The following is a 19,448-nucleotide window of genomic DNA, read 5'->3' as shown; positions in this document are numbered from 1 at the left end:
GGAGGAGGAGGAGGAGGAGGAGGAGGAAGAGAGCCTAAATTGGAGACAGTAATATCCAGATAAAAAGTAATATCCAATCAAAAGGACCAATGAAATTATTATAGACCTCCAAGACAACCTTTTAAACCCCTTCTGGTATTTGGAACCCATGAGCACATTTGTGCTAAACTAAGTGCTTTTCTTGAACATTTAGATAATGCAGAAACAGCTCATGAAAACTAAATTAGGTGATAATTTTTTAAAAAGATGAATCTGGCCGGGCAGTAGTGGTGCACGACTTTAATCCCAGCACTTGGGAGGCAGAGGCAGGTGGACTTCTGAGTTCGAGGCCAGCCTGGTCTACAGAGTGAGTTCCAGGACAGCCAGGGATACACAGAGAAACCCTGTCTTGAAAAACCAAAAACCAAAAAAAAAAAAGACTTTAAAAAAAAAGATGGATCTGTAAAGAAGTCTAATTTAGCATAAGCTTGTACAATGCAGGAGAACCAGAATCAGTGACTTCTGTGGGAAGGAAGAGAAGACCTTGCCTAGCCACTGGTTAAAGAAAAGGATGGTGACCTGGCAGGATTCTGTGGCTTCTTTATCCTTAAGATGGCACTCTAAGCTCACACTTCCCTTATACAGAAAGAGACACAAAAATAACTGAATTTTACTAATTCCTTACCATATAAACCGGGAATACTTTTGTGTCCAAAACGAAATGTGTCTATGTTCTTATACATCTTACATTGTTGTTGGTGGGTATTACTTTGCTTTGAGGCCAAATTTTATATAGCACAGGCCAGCCTTAAATTCTTTACAGAACCAAGGATGACTTTGAATTTCTGATTCTCTTCCCTCCAGCCCCACAAGTGCTGGGACAACAAGCATGTTTCTATGTCTTATCATCTATTACTTTTTTGTTATCCTTCATAGTAACTACTTTATCTCATTTTGCAAAGTAGGAAAAGGAACCAGAGGGTTAAAAAAAAAAAAAGATTTGCCTTCAATTCTAGTTTGTAAGCAGCCAAATCAGAATTTGAATGGAGGCAGCCAGAATCCATGAGCAGGGCACCTAATTTCTGGGATGTGCTACATCTTTACAGAGATCCACATGCCAGAAATCCAGTCGTATTAGAAAACTTACTAGTTATGAAAACATATTTTTACCCAGTTCTGATTGTATGGGGAAACAGGCGGATGAGATGTCAAGGAACTCCAGTCTTACCCCTCCAAGAGTAAGACAAGAAAGCATCCAGACCTCTGGAATGCTGCACCTTGATCTCTACCATCAGTTGCTGCTCCTAGGTGTTCCCATGAACTCTGAGCCCATGGCCACATCATATTTCCTGAAATGGTGCTGGTTGTCTTGTATCCCACTTTCTTCATTAATTTGTGCATGTCTTTGTAACCTCCATGCTTGCTGAGATGCCCAGAACATAGGTATTTTAAGAAATCATCTCTGAACTCTGTTCTTCCACATTAAACCAGACCTCACATCAGAGGTACTGTGTTTTCCATCTCTGCGCTATTCCTCCCTTCTCTACATAAATAACCTCCGCTGCAGATGGTGAATCATAAGAGGGAAGAAGGCAATCTGCAGAGAAAGCTGTCTCTATTTCAGGAGCTTGGGTGTTTAGGTGCTGCCGAGAATTGGAATAAATGCAGAGACTGGGGTTAAATTGTTAAATAGCACCTAGTAACTAATATGCCTTCCCCTTGGGCATTGCGAACCAGGGGAGCCTATGCTGGTGCTTACAATCTGCCTCTATTTCCATCCACATTGAATAGAGTCAAATGCTAAGGGCAACCTGGAAAGGAAAGTGAAGCAGGAAAGCTGCAACGGTCAGAATGAGGCAAGGTGAGGCACTTAGCTCACGTTCCACCTCCTTGACTCTAAAATGGACACTAAAAAAATGGCAGGTCGTTTCTTAGCAACTGCCAGTAATAATTACCTCTTTCCTTGCTGCCCCAAAATAATACTCTAAGTCATTGAGCCGTCTCTCCAACTCATTAACCTCTTTTTTTTCCCCTCCAGACAAGACACTGAACCTAGAGCTCATGGAGTTGTCACCACATCAAGCTTTTTGACAAGGTGCCAGGGGAATCCTAACTGAGGTCCTAATGGTGGCGTGGCAGCATTTTGCTGACTGAGCCATCTCCTTAGCCTCACCTTGGAGCTATTTGTATAACCAATAAACCCTAGAAGAGGGAAACTAAGAACCTTTGGCTAGTCTATAAACCATATTGCTGATGAAGTTGAGGAGGAGCTGGCAGGCTGAGGAGGCCATTTTAGAAAAGTTTAGAACACAGGATGGGCAACGCAATAGGCTGGGTTTCAAACCCAGGTCTTGCACTGACTGTTGATCTTGAACAAATTTAATGTCCTTAAGTAGAAAATGAAACTGCTGCTAGGATCTACCACACGGGTTGTTGTCAGGATTAAATAAGTTAATGCCTATAAAGACATCTTTGCCCTGTCTCTGGAAACAGTAGGGCTTCAATAAATGTTAAATGGAATGATTACATAAAGACTTTATGTCACTGCCAAGGATGTCAGAGAAATACTTTATTCATTTGTCACACAGCACAAATACCTCACTATATACTCAGATATGTGTGGGTGAAGAGTGTTCATTCCTTCATTCAGCAAATGTAATATAGTCATAGGTGGGAGGGATACTATGAGGGATTTATGATGCCTAATGAATATCAAACTCCAATTACACCTCTGTGTCTAATTAATCATCATAGGAAAAATTTCACTAATAAAATCCTGTCTTATTACATAATGAATTTAATTTTTCTCTATAAACTTAGGGATGTTGATTTTTACATAGCTGAGTATTTTTATTTTCTAAGTAATGTGGCATGCAGAGAGGCATGGTGTTCTTCACAGATGGGACCAGTGGGTTAACAGCCTTGCAAAGCTAAGAAGTTGGTTTTTACCTGCCACCGCTTCAGAGCTATGCAGTCCTAGGTAACTTTCTACCTTCTGATATTTGGCTGTTTCACTTTGTTCTGTCTTCATAGTACCTAGGATCAAAGACCAGGCCTGGCTGTCTTCAGCGAGTGCTCTATTACTGAGCTACATCCTCAGTATTGATACTTAGCTTTCACCTCTGTGAAACAATGCTACTAACATTTTCATTTCAGGGATGAGGGAGAGATTAAACTCATTTGCTCATTTGATTTTCTTTCTGGGCACCAAGAACATAAAAGTAACAACATATTCTGTGTCCTGGGTTGGTGATATGGCTCAGTATACATAGGTACTTGCAGATAAACCTGCCAAATCAAGTATAGTCTTGTGGTAGGTAGAAGGAGAGAACTGATTCCATTAATTTGTTTATTCATTCACTTTATAGCCTGATCGCAGCCTCCTCCCTCTTCTCCTCCCAGTCCCACCCTATCATCCTCTTCTCTTATTCCCCTTCCCCTTCTTCTCAGAGAAGCAAAGGCGCCCCATGGATACCTACTCACCCTGGTACATCATGTCACAGCAGGACTGAGTGCATCTTCTCTCACTGAGGACAGACAAAGTAGCCCAGCAACGGGAAAGTGATCTAATTCTCACAACAGAGTCAGAGACAGCCCCTGGTCTAACTGTTAGAAGATCAACATGAAGAACCAAACTGCACATCTGCTACATATGTGTAAGGGGCCTAGGCCCAGCCCATGCATATACTTTATTTGGTAGTTTAGTCTCTGTGAGCCCCCATGGGCCCAGGTTAGTTGACTCTGTAGGTCTTCTTGTGGTTTTCTTGACTGCTCTGGCTCTCTCACTCCTTCTCCCCTCAACTCTTCCACAAGACTTCTCAAGCTCTGCCTGTTGTTTGGCTGTGGGTCTTTCCACCAACTGATGGATGAATTCACTCAGAGAATTGACTCTTAAGTGAAAGCCAGAACCACTCCCCAACAAATATGTTAATTTTAAAAGCTAAAAGAAAAATTGTGTCTCTAAGAGTTTAATTCTAAAGATAAATTTTAAAGATAAATTTTAGGGAAATTGAGATTATTATGGGAAATAAAAAAATCTTTAAATATTAATTATTATATGAAAGTACATAGTAATGTCATTGATAAGGTGACTTAAAATTTTTCATTATGTCAGAATAGAGATTCAAATTTAGAATTTGCAATTATATAATGGATATGTTCTGATAAAGACAAGTAATGTAGTAATGAGTTAATTGCTAATGGAAGGATTTTCAAATGATCTTTTATTGGGTAATTTTGAAGTTTTAGACAGCTGACTAGCCACACAATTGCACACATACATACAATTCTGTAAACAAGTCAATAGAGAACCATAGTTTAGCAAATGTGGTTGAACTCATGCTACTAAAAATTTCACTAACAATATTCATGATAAAAATCAGTCAAATTGTTTAACACATTTATTAAAATTGTTGGGTGTGTGTGTATAAAAAATTCAAGCTTGCCTTGTTGAAAAGGTGCATTGCTGTCCAGGTGCTTCTGGTGACTGTCCAAGGCAGTTCAAAGGGAGAAGAAAGAAGATGGCGCTGCCTTGGAAGGCAGCATGAATTAGTATAGACTTACCCTGGGGCTCCATGAAAATGCCTCGCTCATACCCATGGTGAAATAGTCATGATTTGTTGCTCCTTTTCTGTGAGTCAAGTACACAAATGTGACCTTATTTCCAGAATATCTTGTTCTCATAAAACACTGTATCCATTTTGCAGATATTACTGACCTTGCATTATTGTTTAAGTAAATTTTTCATTCTTGAAACTCACAAGGAAAACCACCAAGACCTAGTCTCCCAGTACATTCACTGAATGCAGACTTATAAGCACATTCATTCTGACTGTGCCCTTTATGTGTGTACTTTGAAGTGACTGTAACATAGTACATTCATATTTCAACTGGCACCAAAATTAAGATGAAATGGTTTCTGTAAAACCAGTAGCCTGTACTTCTAGTAACAGTTGTCAGATGTGCAGGGGAAAACAGAGGAAAGCCCTGAGTCAATATATAGAGATATAGTTTTCAAAAGTAATTAAAGCGGGTCTTCTGAAGTCAATTTATGCAATAGTTAAGAACATCCAGTATCCATTTCTTCTGTTTTTGCTTTGACTGAGAGAGGTACAACTTTTGTCTTCTTACTGTCAAGTTAGATCATTTCTTAATACTCAATTTCATTTAAGTCTTCAGAATATCCTGATGATTGTTGAGTTGTATCTTCCATTTCTGTCAGGAAAGACAAACAATAATTACAGAAAAGGTAATTTTGAATAGTTATAACTTGAGACTGTATTATAAAACCCCATTTCCAACCAAGTTTATGCAATTGGGGAATATATTACCTGCACATGGTCCTGCCTGAAATTTAACATCATCAATGGCGATATCACTTCTTATTGATATTCCCCGAATGGCTTCAAAGATTATCTGAAAATGAATGAAGTTTGAATTTAGAAACAGAATCCAAGATGATACAACTGTGATGGCTGGGTTTGGAAGCTTTGATAACTGCTGAGCCTAACTTAAAGGAAAAGGACACAAAATTACAAATTCAAGCCTGGTTCTTATAGTCCTAGCAATCTAGAGGCTAAGGTGAGAGGATTGCTATAAATTCCAGGCAGTGTTAACTACTTAGTGATTTCTAGGGCAGCCTGGTCTACACTGTACATTTGAGGCCAGACAGGGAAACAGTGAGACCCAGTCTCTAAAATAAAATAAATAAAATCAGACAATAATAACTAAAATTACAGATTCAAATTAGATTATTTAGAATGTGATGCCTAGGTGACTCTTCTGGACTCTTTTTTTTTTTTTTGACAGCTAGTATTTTATTCAAATAGCAGTCCCATTACACATGGTCCAAGAACATTCAAATAAGAACACAAATCAGAAGTTAAAGATTGGTCTTCAAACATCATAGCCAACAATGCCACGTTTGCCTATGATCTCTCCGATATAAAACCACATCCACACCTCAGTGGTCACCAAACCATTCAGCACAGCTTCCTTAACTGTAAGGTGTTTGAAGCTACCAGTTTTAGCACTTTGAATTATTTTTGTCATGCTCTGAATAGCTGTAGGGATTTCACCAGGGGTTGGGGGAACCAGCTCAACCTTGGCATAGTGCCAAAATGTGGCCAGTCGAGGCTTCGAGTAAGTCACGGCAGCGGCCACCATCGACGGTGCCTTCTCCGCGAAGCTGCGGACGAACTTGGCCATGATCTAAGGTGGAAGGTACTTCTCCCCAAACCACCGGCTGAATGTCACCCCCCTCTTCTGGACTCTTTAGTGCTTCTTAGTGACCTGGCAAACCCGAACCACCTAGAACACTCTAAGACTAGCGTCTCCCAGTGTCTTTAAGTTGGACTCTTCTGTTTCTTTAGACTCTCACTGAATTTACTTTTGATGCTGGCATTAGGTGGAAAAGTTTAATAATTACATTGACCAAAAGATAGAGATTCATTTATGTTCAATACCATAACATCAAAGGCATAGCCCAATGATATGGGATAGGAGGTGCTCTGTTTCATGAGTCTTTGAAGAAAACAATGAATCAAATATTCTTGATCTAGAAAAACAGATCACTGGCTCTAAGGATGTTGCAATAATGTTAATAAGTGACTGAATCCTCCAGAGAAGCTTGTGGGTAATGACAACTGTCCAGAAGACATACTTGCTCCATCTGTGTCATTAGATTAGTTTAAGCTTTAGATTAAAATACCCCCCCAGCTAATTTTACAAAAGCTACACCAAATTAAGAATATAAATGGAATAATTAATACATTTATATAATTTTCTTGAAATTAATGAAGCTTTAATAATAGACACATAACAAAATAAGGTCAAGAAAGCTCTCTAAGGACATAACATGTAATGGTTAATTTTAAGTATGAACTTTTCTGGGCTCAGGGCCATCAAGGTGGTTACAAGGCACTGTTTCTGGGCATGTCTGTGGAGGACTTTCTGTAGGAGATTGGCTGTTGAAGCAGTGACCCAGGTTAGGCTTCACGGCCTTTATTTAGTGTGGATAAGGGTAGAGGAAGAGTGGGTTCTCTCGATTTTGGAACTGGGCACCTATCACTTCCAATTGCTGGGCACTAAATGCTAGGCTCTGGGGCTTCTGGTCTTCAAGACTCATATCAGCTGAGGCTTCAGGTTTTCCTGAGGGTTAGACCATTTTTTCCTGCTTTCAGATATAGATAAAGCTGTGCTGCAGCTTTCCTGGTTCCCCAGATTGCATGTTACATGTCATGGAAACTCTTAACTCATTTCTATAGTAAATTCTTCTCTTCCCTTTGATCTATCCATCCATCTGCCTGTCCATCCTTCCAGAGTTCTATTTCTCTAGATAACTCTAATTTATAGACAACCCTAAACAAGAATCAAAATAAGTGGCAAGAAAAGGGGGGAAAATGTTCTAATGCATCTGTATAGGAGAAGATATGCATGTGATTAATAAACAGTTATATGTTTCTGGGACACCAAAAACAATCTGGTTTTTAGATTCAAATTAAAATAATAATAGATTCTGATGGAATGATTTGAATAATCTGTGTTTTAGCTAAACTCTGGACTTTATAAACCTATCATGAATTTCCTTAATATTTGAGTGACAAACATGTGACAGACCTGTGACTTCTCTGTTGTGACTGTAGATATATCTTAGCAATTTTTTTCTTCATGTACAAGATTATTCTGATTTGTCTTTCAGCTTTAAGTCTAACCAACCCTATCCTGTAGCAACCAATAAACAAATATTTCTTTCTAGAACAACCACAACAAATATAGGATTAAATTAGATATGTTATTGGTTCCCAAACTTCAGGCTAAGGAATCTAAGTGTATTTATAAGGGTGCTGGAGAAAAAAAAATAAGGGTGCTGGAGGATAGTTTGAAATTTCAGATAAAAATATTCAAGTCAACATTAGATGGGTGTATATTCCTTTGCTAACATCATTATACAGTTGAGGTTTTGGTAGCAGCTATAATTAAAAGCAAGTATCATGTAAAACTCTGCGCAGAACTTTAATGAAGATAGTATATGTAGACTGGTCTAACTTTAACAAGATCTGAAGCCTTAGCTGGTTTGTACATTACCCAATATATATGTGTACGCATATGCTTATGTATATGCCTATATGTGAAATGTCTACTAAGTCATCAGGATGTAACTTTTCTTAAGTTATTTTGTCTTAAAGACTTAGGAAATTGAACTGATAGGTACTTCTTTAGGTCAAGAGAAACCAAGTCAAAATTACCAAGACTAAGGCACCTATAAGACAACAAAGTAGAGGTGGGCATGGTAGTTTAATGTCCCCATATCACAGCATTTGAGAGGCTAAGAAAGGATCATGAGCTCAGGGTCAGCCTTGGCTGCATCTCAGAAGTGATACAAAGCAAGATTCTGTGGGGTTCTGATGACTTCTTACTGCTGCTTCCTAACCAACCTGGTGTTCTCGCCAAGACCAGTGCTATAGGGCCCCAGTAGCCTGCCTCCCGCAGTGCTGTGCTTGCCAGCTGCTAGAGCTACTGCTTAAAAGCAGATCATTACCTTAAATCCACCTGCCAGGTTTCTATTGCTTTTAGAATAATTTCAAAACTTTCGCCATGTCCTGTGATGCTTGCTTTGTTAAACTATCCCAGTACTCCTTTGGCTTTATTACCCAATCATCTTCATCTCTGCTCTCTCTCTAATTAATACTATTTTTTATTAGGCAAACCATACTTCTATATCTTTAAAGGTTCAACATGACATTTCAATATATGTTAACAATAAACAAAAATTAAATCAGGCTGATCATTCTTAGTTTACCATTTTCTGGTGATGAGACATTTAAACTTTACTTGCCTAGTCATTTTGAAATATATAGTACATTGCTATTGACTGGAGTCACACTCTGTTGTGCAGTAGATCTTTTGTCTAGCTCAAGCAGCATGGGCCTTACCAACAACTTATCATTCCATCACTTTCCGTGCCACATCCAGGTTAGCTATCCTTTACCTTTTTTATCCTTTTTTAGGTTAGTTTATCCTCAACTCTGTTTCTGTCACTTCAAACTGATTTATTTCTATTGGCATTGGTATTATATTAGCTAATTTTAGCTTAAATAAATAAATGAATAAAAATTTTCATTTATGTGTGTATGCCCCCCCCCCCCTCTCTCTCTCTCTCTCTCTCTGTGTGTGTGTGTGTGTGTGTGTGTGTATGGAAGCTAGGGGAGGGTGTCAGATCCTGGAAGTGGAGTTGTAGGAGGTTGTAGAACCACCCAACAAGGGTGCTGGAAGCAAATTCAGGTTCTCTGGAAGACATAAAATGCTCTTAATCTCTGAGCCATCTCTCCAGTCCCCAGCTTATAGTTTCCTGTTTTTTAAAAATCACTCTCCTACAAGAATATAAACTCCAAAAAGAAGAATTCCACATTATATTTATTGCAGAAATTTAGCATGTATTACATGCCTGTGGTCAATAAATATTTATTAAAATGAGATATTTTATATTAAACCACAAGAACTCAATCTGGATGCCTGATACAGCTATTAAGAACAGCAGTTCTGCCACGGTAGTGAGAATTGGATTCCAGGGAAATCTGGGAAGGAGATGTAGTTTTTAAAAACAGTGAAACATTTTTAAATAGTTTGGTACATTGAAGTTTATAAAAACCTTTTTACATCTCATTTAATGGGCACTTTTACTCTGCTGGTGACAGCGTGATGGGAATTATTTACCCATTTTGAAGATGTAGAGACAATCCCAGAGCAGATAAGGTTTGTCCAAGTTCACTTGATGCTTGTGACCCTGAGGGAATGAGGAGGGTCTGGAAGTTCTGTGGGGCAGCAGGCAGTGTAGAACTGTGGTTATGGAAACGGGCTTTGGTACTGGGCAGACTGGGGTGTGAGTTCTCTACCAGCCATCAGCTTTTCTCTATCTACAAAGTGGAGCTGTGGCATTAATTGGAACAACTTGTATACAGCTCTTAGCAGTCTAAGTACCCACTGCATAACAGATGGACAGGCTATGCACATGAATGTGTCTGTAGTTTACTAGACAGTAGAATGTAGCCTAGTCCCCCTACAGTCATGTGGGATTCCTGAGGTGAGCCCTAGGTACAGATGAAGAGACTGATCATCTGTTCCATTATCAACCAAAGGGGCAGTCTACTCTAGAGTATTCCTTCTAGATTGTGAACTGAAAATCTCTATAACCATTTCATACTCTGAACTACGACATTCCAAAATGGCGGCCCAGAGGCTTTGCTATGGGCTATGCTTAAAAGTTCTTCAAGCTGTGTGTGGTGGAAGAATCCCAACAATGGGAATTTAAGAAGGGGAATCTTGAGCTGGAGATGAGTTTGGGTTACATAACTAGACTTCTTAAAACAAAATCAAAACCAGTTTCTAAGATCAGCTATCCAGCAAACATAGCATATGTTTTGTGTATTGATTCCTAGAACTCAAATTTTAGAGAATTTGTGTATCGGTCTCATTTGAGAATACATACTGGCCTGAGAGTTTAGCTCAGTGATGGGACACTTGCCTGGCATGCATGAGGCAATGGATACAATTGTCTACACTGTAAATTGTGTGTGTGTGTGTACGCACCCATGCACACATGTGTGTGTCAATATGTGTGTCAATGCTTGGATGCCATCTCCAAAGAATTAGATTCATTTAAGTCTGTAGATTTTCTATTTTTAGCATGTATCAGATTCATTTTTAGGGCTTATTAAAAATAAATTTCTGGGACTCCAAAGCCCTCCAGAGTTTCTGATTTAGTATTCTGAGGTGGATCATGAGAATCAACATTTTGGGTGAACTTATACTTCAGGTATTTTTGATGCTGCTGGCACCTGGACCATGCCTTGAGATCCACTTGATGAAGAGTCTGACTTCCCTGGAGTCTAACAAGATTGAGCTGCCATCTCTGGATGATGAGCAACTGTTAGTATGCTTTCATCTGGACCATGTACCTTCTGTAACAGTCATAAAAAATTTTCATGGAGCAATCTGGCATTCTCGAATGCATCTCCAAACAGTTCTTTGTGCTTAACTGGCAGACCCTTCCTAGGCAGCAGAGCATCTTCCTCCTGTCATTTATTGCCCACCAGTATAGCAGCTCGAGTGGCAATGTATCCAGCCACTTAAGTTGTGATATCTCCAGTTTAGACCTTTAGAAAATCAGTTTCTGTTGTAGAATGGTGAGGAAAAAAAGTTTGGATTTTGGATACCTCTTCTCAGGAAGATCTGAGCTTAGGCCAGGCATCCAGCCAGTGGTTAAAAGTTCCTGGGCCCAGGAGCTTTACCACCCAGAAGCAAAGCTGCAGAAGAAGTTAGAGTGTTAGTTGGAGGGTTTGCTCACACCAGAATTTTACAGAGTGGTTTTAAGAACAGTTGGGAGTCTGAAGGTTGCCTCCCCAGAGCTTTAGCTTTGGTGGCTGTGTGAAGTCTGTGGCTATCCTGGGCTTTTCTAGGCTAGAGTAGTTTCTTAGCTCCACCTACTGGAATGACTGCGTACTTCTAGGAGAGGGGGTTTCTATAGCACATGGGGAGTGTTCTGTGAGGATGACCATGGACTTGGGATCAGGACCCCAGTTTCTTCTACAACAATATGGTCATGCATACAGAGGCTTATAAAACTTACCATAGGCTATACACTCTTAAGTAGAATCTTAGAACAAAGGCCCTACATGCAAGTGGATCATGGGTGCTGGGAGCAGCAGTAGTGTATTTAGAAGAAAGGGGACTTTCCTTTGGAAGAAATGTACTTGACATTCAGAACACACTAAGACAAAATAGGTATCCTTTCATCCTTGAATTGTTTAAAAAAAAAAAAAACAAAACCAATCACTTTATGCATGAATGTCCAAAGCTTTAACTCCCTGTCTAATTATTCACTCACTGCTTAGAGTTAATCAATAACAGGCTAATTAGGTTTACTTTTCAACTAATCCTGCCTTTATCTCTGACTTCGGAAAAGGACAAATTATTCCCTTTTTTAGCAAAAAAAAAAAAAAAAAAAACCCCAAACCAAAAAAAACCCCAACAAAACAAAACAAACAAACAAACAAAAACCAAAAAAACAAACAACAAAAAAACCCAGGAGAGCACCAGGTGCCTCAGTCCATCCTTCCCTGATGGTCCTCACTCCTCATGGCTTACCTGGTGTTGCCTCCTGCAGCTGTATTCAACCAGTGCCCGAAGCCAGGAGATGCTCTGCTCCCCTCTTCTTCTCCACAACAGGAGCTCCTTACCGTCTTCTTCCCTTTTCAAATAAACACTCAGCAGGCCAGTTCCTGCTCCGTACATGTGGTAGAAAAAAGTCAAGCAGTGCTTCCCAGGGACGCCTCTCAGAGGCTGGGACAAAAGGTGTGCTTTCTGTCCGTACACCATGTGGGAGGCCTCGATATACATGTAGTAACCTTGAGAGGAATGTAAAGCAGGCATGGTTAAAAAAGACCCCCAGTACATTTTCTTCATTTGTAGAGTTCCTGGAAACATAGCCGCTTTGGCTGTAGTACTGAGAAAAAGATTTTATAATCCTGAAGAGTATGTGTGATCCAGGAAAAATAGACATGCTGTAAGGATTAGACCACAAAATGATTTTTTCATTTAATGGTTTATGATTCAGTTAAATAGATAGAAAGGGATTAATACAGCAGCATTATACCACTGGCATTATTATCACACCAGAATTTATCTTACTACTTCACAGATAATATTCCAAATGCTTTCGTACTCCCTCCAGCTTCACACATGGAAATCCCAATGCCTAGGGTGTCCATACAAAGAGGAGAGGTTAGGAGGCCATTACACCATAAGGGCAGTGACTGCCCCCAAATGAGATCAGCATCTTTATCAAGGACTTCTGAAATGAACTCATCTCTTAAACTATAAGCTTGAACAGAAGGTCACATCTGAAGGAGAAGGCCATCCCCAGACATCAGATCTGCTGCAACCTTGATCTTGGACTTCCCAGCTCCCGCAACTATGAGAAGCAAGCATATGCAGTTTATAAGCTGTCCAGCTTTAATTTGTCACAGCAGCCCAAGCATAGCTTCATTCACATGTTTGCTCAGGCCCCAAACATGTGAGTCATACTGCATTACCCCCTCTGCCCTCTCTCCTCATCCAGGCTGTCAGAACTCCTGGAGGATAAGGAATTTATCTGTCTCCAAGATAAATTCAGAGCCCCATCCTCCTCTCTCGACTGACAGTGTCCTGGTCTAGTCATTTTACTTGAACTAATGCGACAAATTCCTGGCTTGTGTGTTTATTCTTCATCTATCTTCTATAATCTAACCTCAGCAGTCTTCTACAGCAATCTTTCTAAATGTTCAATATGTATGTGTATGCTGTGTGTTATGTGAGACTGAGGCAGGAGGATTGCGAGTTTGATGTCAGCATGAGCTTTTTTAATTTTTTAAAAATATTTCAAGAAATAATTTTTAAGGTAACAAGAAAAAAAAATGAAAAAAATTTTGTATTTTGCTTTGGAGTTCTCTAAGGGTCACCAGAAATCCCATGTAAAAACACCTTTGCTACAGATGAGATTCTAGTAGGAAAGGCATTACTCTTTAAATATACCCTCACTGTGCACATACAAAGAACAGACTATGAGGAGTTGAGAGATAAAGTAGAAAGCAATGGATTCATCATGAGTGACAGAAGGCCTGGGATCACTTAGTGATGATAATTCTTGGCCACGGTCATTCTGACTGAGGTCCTAGAAGATGAACAAACTCTCAGTCACTCCTCGAGTATTGGTTTACATTCTTTCCTTCATGAGTATAAGATACTAGATTCTTCAGCATTGAAAGGGATAGTTCTTATGCTGTTCCAGGCTCCTGCTGGCAGGCCAGTGGACTCTAACTAAATCAGGGCTGCCTGTGCTGCCTCCTACAGCCTCACCCCACTTGCTTTGGACTACATACTCCTATAGACACAACTTCTGCAGTCTGTTTTCTGTTCCCGTATTTCTGAGTCTTGGGTGTCACATGAATGCTATCAGCTAACACTAATAGTTCCAGAGAGCTTTCAGCTTAGTGCTGTGGGATATGGAAGGGAATCCACCCTGCTTGACCCAGGTAATTGTGCTTCGTTTGGAAGAGGGGTCATGTCTGGAAGGGGGGGCACTTTTCTAGGATGCTAACTTCAGTCTCCCACTCCAGTTTTAGCCTTTGTACATCACTTCAGGGTATGATTTGTATTAAGGGCACATGTATATGGAAATACTGATTTGAAGCAATAAAGACCAATTTCTATTCCTAAAAAAAAATGACTTTAACAGTTTTGTCTGCTCTTCAGAGTATGGCGAACCATGTATGAACAAGTTATTCCTTTTGGCTACAAATACTTCTACTTCCCTTTTGTTTTTGTTTTTCAAGACAGGATTTCTCTGTGTAGCCCAGGCTGCCCTGGAACTCACTCTGTAGACCAGGTTGGCCTCGAAATCCGCTTGCCTCTGCCTCCCAAGTGCTGGGATTAAAGGCATGCACCCCCCACTCAAGGCACTTCTTTGTTCTTGACTTGCACATGATACTCCCCTTTCCTGAAACCACCAGAACACTCACAGAGGCCATGTGCTTCACCCGTGTCTGGAAAGCTGAGAAACACTGAGTGTGTTGACAGTGGTTCCATGTTATAGCTCCAAGCTCTGTCTCAGCACCAAAGGCTTGGGGTGGAACAGAACATCACGGAACTGATGCTTGAGGCTAGCTCATGCCTCCCTGCATATGAAGGATTCTAGACTGTGGAAAGTATTGTTAGCAGGTTGAGGGTGGGGAATAAAGTCTTTTCTTTCTGTAGGCTACTGTCTGACATCTAGCATGCAGGAGTCCCATGAGACTCTTCTGGTGCTTTGGGGCCCTGCTGTGTGCCAGGCACCTGTGATGTCCTGAGAAGCAGAAACTCACACTTGTATTCACAATCCTTAACTGGGTGACAGCTGCTCTGCTAGCTTCTTGGCTCTCTTTTACAGGGTTGGGAAGGGGTTTTGACAGTCCATGGGATGAGGCCCTGTGGAAGGAGCAGCAAGCTGTTTTCACTAGGCTGGAAAAGCACTCCTGAAAACAAGGGGAATCATCAAAGCTTTGGGAAAAAACAACTGTTAAAAAGTGTCCCTCTAACAATACTCTATGTCTTATTATCAGGTTAGTTCTTTGATAATTTTATCATGTGCAATGCAGTCTGGTTAGTCTCTTCCAACCCTCTCTTACAGTCTAATTACCCACTAATACCTCCCTCCACCCCTGACTCCCTGCCTGTCCCTTTTCCAGATTCATAACTTTTGAGTTTGCTATGTCACCCACTTAGTTTGGCCATGATAAAAAGCTGTCATAAACGAGGAGTTAGTTTTCAGTGGGTACACACTTCTGGAGGAGGATAGGGATGGTGGCTGCCCAGTGAGGTGATGTGCTTAGTGCCACCAAACCAAATGCTTACAATGTATTTTCCCACTGTTCAGAGTTTTAGAGAAAAGTTAATTATAAAGTCACAGGTCATAGCCCGAGAAGGGGGAGGGGAGGAAGCACTGGGAGCTCCTGTCTAGCAGGAGGAGGCCAGACAACAGGCACCATAAGGCTGCTAGACTAGGGGCTCCTTAAAGGGCTTTTGGCAGAAGTGAGGGTGAGGTATGGGGGCAGGGCCAGTCCAGTCAGCCCCACCAGATGCCCAGAGTTTTAACAGTTTTTATCAATTAACACTTTAGGTTAGAATCTGGAGTAATAGGTTTCATTTTGCATTTTCAAACATCTTACCACATATTTAAAAAGCTTTTCACAGAAGTCTTCTTTGGGAAAGTGGGATCTGATGCTATCAGAACTGTCATGGGAAGCTTAGCTGTGGAAAGACTATAGCACACTGGAGTCGCTAGGTTACATACCTGGGTATCAGGTATGCGAATCTTAAAAGACAAGGACTTGAACTAAGCTGTTCTTCAATCAAATACGTACATACACGCACATGCTCACACACATGCTCTCTCTCTCTCTCTCTCTCTCTCTCTCTCACACACACACACACACACACTCACACACACACACACTGCACACACCACATATACATGCTCTTGCCTGATCAGAAGTTTGAGGCCACCTGGCTACCAAGACCTTGCCTCAAGAAACAATACAAAAGAAACAAAGAAACTAAACCCAAACAACGCTTCAAATTCATAGCTTTCTTTTTCTCTTAACAGCACATTTCAATAAATAATTCTTTGATATGTGTTCTTAGAAATAAAGAAGAATCCTCCTTTGACTTATTAGTACATTGGAAAGTAATTTAATTTCCAGAACAAACATTCAACAGCCTCTGGGACGGAACGTGACGGTGTCTTTCTTTGGAATTCTAAAGACACTGAATGGAGATGCTTTTACAGGAGGAGAAAGGATCAGGTAGAAAGGCCTGTGACAGTCCACCTGTCGGAGACTAAGTGGACCAGGAGCTGAGGCTATGGGGGTTGTGGGAAAGGAATTTCTCATAAACTGGGTAGTTAGTTATCTGTTGATTTATTTATTCATCATCATTTGGCCACAAAAATGCCTATTTAAAAAACCTTCTAAAACAAATACTTATAAAGAATTCTGACAGCCTGGCATCACAGACGTGGCAATAAAACCCCAGGAAGTTTCTTATGACCTGCTGTCACTGTCTTGTAAATAAGAGGCCCAGTGGCATTAGAAAACTCTGCTGCTTCTGTAGGAGAAAGCTAGCTACTCACGCAGATGGTGCAGGAATCAGAGGAATAATCCTGCAAAGTCCACGCTACCTCAATGCCAGGCATTCTCCATCTGTCACAGAACGCTTTCTTTCTTTTAACAGCAGTGAAGTGGTAGGGCCAGAGTTTTTTGGAGGGCGCCTTTGTTGTTATTTTAGTACAGTGATTTATTGATGTGTATCCCCCAAACTTTCATCATCCAGGTTCTATCTTCATGATACTTTTCGTCCGTCAGACGCTACTTGCATTTAATATTTTCCTTTTAATAGTTTACTCGTCGTAATACTTCTTAGTTTTGTTACTCATATGTATTATTCAAGCAATAAACTTCATGCTAGCATGAAAACAGAAAACAAGCTGTAAGGCTATAAAAGAATACTTTTGGCACACTGGCTATGGGTTTTCATATGCATGGGTATTACTGGCAAAACTAAAAATAGCTATACTCTTATCACTTGATGTTCTGGGGAGTGAATAGAATATGATTAGGGGGCTTAATGACTCAACCAAATCTTTTGCTTTCTATTAAGAAAATTTATTATTGGTCACAGGCTTTCTATTTTATAGAGGCACATATGGCCTTAAACAGTGAGTCCAGAAAAGTATTACAGAAACAGACATCAGAGTCAATAAAAGATTCACAAATTGTAAAAATAACAATACTACACATTTCAGTGGCTTTATATATTATCAGTTAATCATCAGTTAACCCTAGGGACTAACAGGGCATTAACCATTATTGCTGGTTTATATTAGGAAACTCAGACTCAGAAGGCCATGTAATCATGCCCCAGGCTCTTCAGCCAGCAAAGAGTAGAGACAGTTCACTGCTGGGTGTTTTATCTTTCTAGGAGACTGTACCATTCTAACCTCAGACTGTGGAAAGGTCTTTCTGCACTGTCCTTTAGTAAGGCAGAAGCTGTATCTCCCTTGGATCTGTTATCTATGATGATGTATTGATTCTGACAGTTCACAGAACTACCTGGCATATTTATAGAGGGTCTTTTTTTTGAGCTTCTCATTTTATTTAATGGATTTATATTGACTTAGCATTTAATACAGTTATCTACAAAATGGCTTAGATGCCTCTCTCCTTTCTTCCTTCTCACTGTCTATGCTCCTCCCAGTATAGACTGACAGGCTTTAAGGATGGGACGTGAAAAGGTAGGACGCAGTATACAAATACATACATGTCCTTCTGAAGTCCCAGAATGCATTATATTAATTTAAAAAGCGTCCTGTGACTTTCAACACTAAACAAATACATGGTAGGCATCAAGGGGACATACACTGTACTATTGCTCCCAGGTCTCAATGGAGCCCTTTCCCATGTGTAGCAGGAAGTCCCACCTTTTAAGATCTCTACGGTTATCTTATTATCTACATTAGTAAAGGAGCCATAGAAACGTTTGTTAGGACTAAATGCAGTAAGTCTCCCATGCAGGCAAGAGGCTTCTTTTTTTAGTACAACTCATTATTGTTATTGCTTGCAGTGTGCACCTAATAACAAAAAGCTTATTGTTGCTACCTAAGGAAAACAGCAGATAATTATTAAAACTTCACTAAATGGATTTCCACAATATTTACTATGTTGCCTCAGCTGATCTATAATAGGCTGTCTACCTCCAGCATTCTAAAAAAACAAAAACAAAAACAAAAATCTATGAACTCTTGTTAAATTGTTGAATAAATGAAAAATTTCAAAAATGCATTATTTCAGGATATGTCCCCCATTAAAGAAACTTTTCAGTGCTCTCCATCTAAGCAACATTATATTAACTATTCAAGTCACTTTAAATCAGTGGTTCTCAACCCTCCTTTAACACAATTCTTTATGTTGTGGTGACCGTCAACCACAAAAATTATTTTCATTGCTATTTCATAACTGTATTTTTGCTGCTGTTATGAATCATATTGTAAATATATGATGTATAGGATATCTGACATGCGACCCCTATGAAAGGGTCATTCAGTCCCCAAAGACATCACAGGTTGAGAACTGTTGCTTTAATATGATATGGTTGTTCAAGTGTCTTCTGTGACAACAGGATAAAAAGAAGACATTTGAAGCACCGTTATACTCAGAGTTTACAATGATTCTTGCTTGTCTCAACATTAGTCTCCACTTTTTCCTCACAAAATCCTGTTTTGCAGGAGACTTTCTAAGTCAGGCACCTTCCACCCTGGATATCTAATCAAGGAGATATGTAATCATTTCCTCTGTCTTCCACCATCTCCTAGGTGATTCTGACAACCATGGGCTGCTTTCATCAAGAATTCTGGCAGGTCAGTTCATCCAGAGTCCTTCCTACCCCTGACATTACTTCCTGTTCCTTTTCCATGCCCCATCTCATGCAGCTCTGTGTTTCTCCATCTCTCCTTGGCCATGGTGTATCGCTCCCCTCCAGTGAAAAATCACTCTGTACTGTTTCCTATGCCGGCCATGATGGTAGTGAGTAAAGCCTGTCTCATTATGCTTTATCCCTGGTATTTATTACTCAGGACAGGGAGCTATACAAGGAAAGACACAGACTGTAACATCCACTGTTGGGCAGTTTACAACAGCGTCTGTATAAATTTTAATATCCTTCTATTACCCTTTGCCAAAGAATAGGACACTATGCAAAATCATCTCAGACATTGCAAGACCTTTGGCAGAAGAAGCAGAAAACACCAACAAATGCTTATAGTTATAAGATGCCAGAGATATAAAGATTCCAAATACTGTGATCAGGAGGTAAGACCTGTGGGTAAAGTGGCAGATTAAAAA

The 19,448-nt window shown here is 40.0% G+C and overlaps 1 protein-coding gene and 1 pseudogene across 2 annotated transcripts in view; both read right to left on the bottom strand.

The window, feature by feature from the left end:
- Positions 1 to 4,168: 4,168 nt before the first annotated feature.
- Positions 4,169 to 19,448, bottom strand: part of Mamdc2 (MAM domain containing 2) — a 151,092-nt gene continuing 135,812 nt past the window's right edge. Inside the window, exons 12-14 of the mRNA XM_028764009.1 lie at positions 12,124 to 12,383; positions 5,310 to 5,394; positions 4,169 to 5,193 (exon numbers count right to left, since the gene is read on the bottom strand). Coding sequence (XP_028619842.1) covers positions 5,129 to 5,193; positions 5,310 to 5,394; positions 12,124 to 12,383 — 410 coding nt within the window. The 3' untranslated portion in view covers positions 4,169 to 5,128. The remainder of the gene's footprint in view (positions 5,194 to 5,309; positions 5,395 to 12,123; positions 12,384 to 19,448) is intronic.
- LOC114618306 lies at positions 5,777 to 6,212 on the bottom strand (annotated as a pseudogene). The gene has a single exon (XR_003710944.1). The product of XR_003710944.1 is annotated as an ATP synthase subunit g, mitochondrial pseudogene (transcript).

Source organism: Grammomys surdaster, unplaced genomic scaffold (assembly GCF_004785775.1).
Source record: "Grammomys surdaster isolate TR1022 unplaced genomic scaffold, NIH_TR_1.0 141, whole genome shotgun sequence".
Classification (NCBI taxonomy): Eukaryota; Metazoa; Chordata; class Mammalia; order Rodentia; family Muridae; genus Grammomys; species Grammomys surdaster.
Note: the sequence above shows the minus strand (reverse complement) of the source record. Positions and strands in the feature narration are given on the sequence as shown.